This window comes from Lycium ferocissimum, chromosome 5 (genome assembly GCF_029784015.1).
Source record: "Lycium ferocissimum isolate CSIRO_LF1 chromosome 5, AGI_CSIRO_Lferr_CH_V1, whole genome shotgun sequence".
NCBI classification, from domain to species: Eukaryota; Viridiplantae; Streptophyta; class Magnoliopsida; order Solanales; family Solanaceae; genus Lycium; species Lycium ferocissimum.
This window is the reverse complement of record NC_081346.1, coordinates 46,061,506-46,067,664: the sequence shown is the minus strand read 5'-3', so window position 1 is coordinate 46,067,664 and position 6,159 is coordinate 46,061,506. Positions and strand designations below refer to the sequence as shown.

At 37.4% G+C, this 6,159-nt stretch overlaps 1 protein-coding gene across 1 annotated transcript; it reads right to left on the bottom strand.

Annotated features, from left to right (window-relative positions):
• Window positions 1-333: 333 nt before the first annotated feature.
• LOC132056856 (probable LRR receptor-like serine/threonine-protein kinase IRK) lies at window positions 334-4,551 on the bottom strand. The gene is made up of 2 exons (XM_059449243.1): window positions 2,357-4,551; window positions 334-2,206 (listed from the first exon to the last, which is right to left on the bottom strand). Exons 1-2 carry the CDS (start codon window positions 3,796-3,798, stop codon window positions 760-762), a joined length of 2,889 nt encoding a protein of 962 aa, XP_059305226.1. The 5' UTR covers window positions 3,799-4,551; the 3' UTR covers window positions 334-759.
• Window positions 4,552-6,159: the final 1,608 nt, after the last annotated feature.

Below are 6,159 nucleotides of genomic sequence, written 5' to 3'. Positions count from 1 at the left end.
GAATGATTCTTTCTCATTATTCAAGAAAGGGATTTTTTTTTTTTTCTCCAACTCCCAATCTCTAGGTGTCTCACCAACTGAATGCTGAGAATTTTGTTATTTAAACTACTAGTAATACTTAAAAAAGATCATTTGATTGGAAATATATAAATAATAGTTTTACAGATAATGTTCGCATTCTGATATTTAACTCTTCAAAATCACAAAGTGCATAATCTTTTTTTATGGTTACTTCCCATTAGCATTATTTAAACTTGGTTAAGTCGCACAAGTGCTGGATGTGTTAACAGAATGATAATAATATATCCAATGTGTTAAAAGAAATGAAATGCCTTATGATCAAGAAATGCCACTGAATGGTGGCCTACTTTGATGTTTTCATTTCGTCAGAAATCCATGCGGGGTTTTAAAAAGGTTTTCTGCTATAAAAATACAAAGGATATATTTTTCAGCTTTGTATGGACAACAACATCAAACAAGCACAAGACAACCAGAAACAGGAGTTGGATGTCTCAATACTACTAATAAAGACAATTCTAGTCTATCAAAACCTAACAAGGGTCCCAAACTGGAGCTGGTGAAGAGGAATCCAGTTATTTAAATAACAACACATAAAGATTTAACAAATGGTATAGATATTTGGATATGGCAAAATAACAAGAGGATAGTGACCTTCTCCAAATGTAACAACAAACTGAATTCCTGTTCACCACACGACTCATTCTCTATATTCTTGTTTTCCACAAACACCTTATAACATTACTCTATTTCCTCGGGACTTTCTGATGGACATCTGATTAACTCCAAAATTTTGATGACCTCTTCCATGTCTGGTCGATTGGATGGAACTTGAGATGCACATATTAAACCAAGTTTCACAACTGGAATTGCCTCTTCGACGGGGAAGTTACCTTGGAGCCGTTCGTCAATGCATTCTTCTATCCTGCCTTCTTCCAGTGCTCCCCGCACCATGTCACATAATACAATCACATCGTCTTCCATGTACTCCACGGGTCTTTTACCCATCACCACCTCGAGAGTCAAGATACCAAATCCATAGACATCACATTTCTCAGTTATCTTCACCGTCTGGCATGCAAATTCAGGAGCCATGTATCCAAGTGCACTCTGAATCTTGCTGCTCAAAATGTAACGATCCAAGACGGGTAATAAACGAGCCAAACCAAAATCTCCAACTTTGGTGTTGGCTGAACCATCATCTACGAGGACATTGGTTGACTTCATATTGTAGTGAATAATGTTCAGCTGGTGCAGATAGGCTAAGCCTTTGGCAGTATCAAGAATAATGTTGAATCTTTGCTGCCAAGAGAGGCTCCTTTTGGAACTTTGCTCGTGGAGTAATTTGTACAAGCTTCCTCCAGATACATATTCATTAATCAGGAGCTGAAGAGAAGGTGTCCAATAATAACCTTCAAGTGACACCAGGTTCTGGTGCCTGATGCTTCCAAGACATTTCATTTCCCTCTCAAAATCTTCTTGGGACTTGATCAAACTTGTAATGTTGAGCTTCTTGATGGCAACAGAACGTCCATCTCCGAGTTGTGTCTTGTAGACGGATCCAAAACCACCACGTCCAAGTTCATTATCCTTGTTAAGCAGCGCTTGAGTTCCAGCAACAAAATCTGCATCACCAGAAAACATAACAAGCTTGCCGAGGTTGGCTTCTGTACCATGTGAAGGGCTAAAGTCATCGCCACCAGATAAGGTGAAAGTTGCAGCAGAGAGCGCCATAGAAGAGCGCGCGTGCAGATTGAGAATGGAGACAATCACTACTCCAAGAGCTATGAAAACTGCTGCTCCAATGGCAATGAGAGATGATATACTGAGCATGATTCTCTTACGACCAAGCGAAGTAACAGAACCATGATTCGAGTCAGACGAATTTGGGTTTAGTACAAGAGGCTTCGGATGGACAGCGGGGCAGGAGTGGTTGAGAACAGAACCACATAGGGATGGATTACCAACAACAGATGAGGGAGAAATGCTGTTGAAAAATCCACCTACTGGAAGTTCACCTTGGAGATGGTTGTGGGAGACATTAAATGTGGCAAGCTGGGTAAGATTGGTTAGTTCTTTAGGCAAGCTTCCTGAAAACTGGTTAAAGGAGAAATCCACCACTTCAAGAATGGTCAACTTAGCAATCTCAGGAGGGATAGGACCAGTGAGGTTGTTGTGTGACAGGTCCCTACATAATCAAACAGGCGACTTTTAGAATCACACAGCCATAACAATTGCAAACAACATCATGCATATAACTGCAATTTGAAAAGAAGATAACATGATCGAAAAGCTAAAACATTTAAGAAAAATGAGATGGCAGTGGCAGGAAACTTACAATGAAGTTAGAGCGGAGCAATTTGCTATATCTGCAGGAATTGTACTACTCAGATGATTTTCTTTCAGCTTCAGTTCCAGCAATGAAACAGCACTCCCAATCTCACGGGGAATGCTTCCGTTTAGTTGATTGTGACTTAAATCTAGAATTCGAGTTGCATTTAGTTTACCTACAGCTTCTGGGATAGTACCAGACAAAAAGTTCCGGGAAATATTCAAGACCTGCAAGCTACTGATATTCCAAATGGCAGACGGTATTTCACCAGATAATGCATTGGAAGACAAATCCAAAACTTGAAGGGAAGCAGCCATGGATATCGGCAGATAATCTATATGACCGGTAAACCTATTCCCGGAAAGGGAAATGCTCTTTAGTCCCAATTCAAAGGTCCAAGAAGGAAGGTTAGCACTCAAGAAGTTATTGCCAATGTCCAAGATTACAAGGTCAACGCATTTCAACAAGGACCGAGGCAAGCTTCCAACGAACTGATTATTCGACAGATTCAGTTCCTTTAGCGATGGAAGATCACCCAACGAGCTCGGAATTCTACCAGAAAGATTATTTCCAGAAAGATCCAAAACCTTAAGGCTTTTCATATCCGCTATCCAATCTGGAATCTCCCCATTCAATGAATTTGATCTTAAATCCATAGTAGTACATAAACCAAGTCTTCTCATAGATACAGGAAAACCTCCACTGAGCAAATTCTCACTGAGTTCAATTGACTTAAGCTGCACACAGTTGCCAATATTTTCAGGCAACCAACCAGTAAACCTGTTTTTCTTTAAATTAATTGACCTCAAAGAATATAAACCCTCAATTGCTTTAGGGATCTCTCCCTCCAATAAATTATCCGATACATCAAGGGATCGAAGAGAGGTTAAAGACCATAACTCTAACGGCAATGGACCTGAAAGCCTGTTCGACGAAAAATTAACCCTTTGCAATGTTGAGCAAGAGGTTAAAGAATCAGGAATTTGGCCATTAAGATTGTTCTTGGCAAAGGAAACAGATTGTAAAGACGAACATTGTCGAAAAAATTCATCAGGGATTGGTCCTGATAAACTATTCTCACTCAAATCAATAACCCTCAAGCTAGGTATTTGAGCAAGAATGGGATTAATACTGCCTGTAAAGTTATTCTTAGACAAAGATAAAACCTTCAAGAATTGTAACCTCAAAAGGCTTCTAGCTATATGACCAGAAAGAGAGAAATTATCAAGCAAAATCTGAGAAACTCTATTGGATTGAGGATCACATTTTATACCAACCCAATTACAAGGAGTAGCATCATCATCAGACCAAGATGTAAGCTTTGATTGTGTGTCAGTAAATCCAGCTTTGAAAACAATTAAACCCATAACATCATCATTAAATGCAGGGTCCAAACACTCCACAACAAACACAGATAAGGCTAAAACAGTTAATATATGCAACAACATTTTCGAAAAAAATTCCCTTTCTCAAAGACAAAAACTCAAAAAAATAAAATAAAATAAGAAGCACCAGTTGTAACTAAATCAAGAACCTGTTAAAAGGGTATTAAGAGGAGATGTGAAGAGAAAGAAATGCCAAAAGGGTGTGAATGGGATTTGCATATGTAACAAACAAAAACAAAAACAGAACAAAGAGAAAGCTTAAAGAAAAGATTTACTGAGAATGGGGCTGTATATCTTAGCTATGTAAAGAGAAAAAACAAAAAAAGAAAAGGAACATTCTCACTGGTTTGAGGAAGAAAAAGGGTACTCTGTTAAGCTGGAAAATCTGCAAGAATGTGTCACCTTGAGCAGAAAGCAAAGGACTTGGAATCCAAGAAGTAGCCACAAGAAAAAACTTTTGTTGTTTGTTTGGTTAAAAACTTAAAAGGGGAAGGACAGTTTTAGAAGTGTCTAAGAAGAGAGGAAGACTGATGGGGGCATTAAAGAGTTTGTCAGTCACTAGTGTGTGTTTGTGTGAGAGAGAGAACCAACTTCTTTTCTTTTTTGGGTCAGTGAGTAGAGGCTTTTGTTTGATGTGTTGTATTGGGAGGGAGGAAGCGAGAATTAAAAGCTGGTGGATTTCAATGATTTTGTTCACTCAAAATTGAAGTGTTGTTCAATTTAATGAAGTAGTATAAAGGGGGTGGTGGGTTTATGTAGAGTGGAGATTTTGAGCGTGTAACGGCGAAAAAGTAGCATTTGTCTGTGCCTGTGTAGTGCTTCTTTATTATGGACTATGGAGTATTTAACCTCCCACTACTTCGCCAGTTTCCTCCTCTCATTTACTACTCCTCTCACTCAAATATTTGTGGTATTTCTCTTACACCCTTCTTCAAAAAATACTTAATTATGATAAATTTTTATTTATTTTATTATTATTTATATTTAAAAAAATAATTGAGATGTTTATAGTCTTCAAAAATAATTACTACTAAAAGATTATGAAATTTTTTATCTCAAACTTCTAAAATGATGAATAATTTCAAATAACTAATGTTTAAAAATCACGACAAATTGTTTGAGACGGAGGGAGTAGACTTCAACACTTCAGCTTTAACTTTGCCGTTGCAATTATTTTCTTTTTAAATTTTAACATAGTCTATTTTAAAATCCTTGTAGTCATTTATAAATTTATTTTTAAGTTTTTATTTTATTTTAAAAAAGATTACTTTTTACACATTAGAAATCTTTTACAAGATCATTTTTTCCTATTGAAATTGTAAAGGACCTAACTGACTCTTTTTTTTTTTTTTTTACCATGAAAAACTGGATCTCAAATTCGAATAATAGATAAAGGTTACGGTAGACTAATGACTAATCAAAAGGGGACTTATTTGACTCATTATATTTCTAGTTCGGTATGTATTAGTCAGTGGCGGAGCCAGAACTTTCACTAAAGGTGGTCAAAATATAAAAAAGTAAATCCACGAAGAAGCCAAGGGTGTCAATATGTAATACGTGTACATAGAAAGTAAAAAACATACCCAGCTATACAGTGTAATTTTCCGACGACTACATCTAAGTTGCGCGGATTCTTCGTTTTTTGATGCCGCACCTGTCTCGACACGGACGGGTGCTGGTGCGGGAGCAGAATACGTCTCAGATACGGTCAACCAATTTCGGATACTTTGACCGGAATCCATGGACAAATTTGGGGGGAAATTGAGATTTTGATTTCTCAAAATGAGAGATAAAACAAATTTAAGACATGGATAATTGCATAACTTCAATATTATAGCCCTTTTGTCCCATATTCGTTGCTTTATGTTTCAGGCCAAATAGAGAGAAACCAAGAATTCGATGGATCGTGTTCTTCATAGCTCTATTTTTATAATTTTGAATGTTCTTAGCTGAATCCCAGCACCCGTATCCATACCTAGATCAACACCTTGAATCTAAAAATTCAGATTTTGCCAAATCCGACACTCCGATGCGTACCCGTATCGGATACCAGCATCCGAGTCCGAGCAACTTAGTATATAGTAACAACCCGATTCACTAGTAATATTGTCCTAAGTCTAGACGTGCACTACTTGTCGATGTATAATTTTCTTAACTTGTCACATATACCTTTTTTACGGAGCGTCCTTGTTGAGCTTTATCCCATCATCATATCAAAGATGTGGGTTTTGCCTAAATTCAATGGACACTGAGGTTTGTTTCATTAGTAATATTGTCCTAAGTCTAGACCTGCACTACTTGTCGATGTATACTTTTCTTAATTTGTCACATATACCTTTTTTACGGAGCGTCCTTGTTGAGCTTTATCCCATCATCATATCAAAGATGTGGGTTTTGCCTAAATTCAATGGACACTGAGGTTTG

What these genes read in the sequence shown, in the direction of transcription:
- LOC132056856 (XM_059449243.1), bottom strand. Translation starts at nt 3,798, where the DNA reads ATGTTGTTGCATATATTAACTGTTTTAGCCTTATCTGTGTTTGTTGTG. An exon ending in TGCTCCGCTCTAACTTCATT is followed by an intron (nt 2,207 to 2,356) that starts GTAAGTTTCCTG and finishes TTGATTATGTAG; the next exon opens with GGACCTGTCACACAACAACC.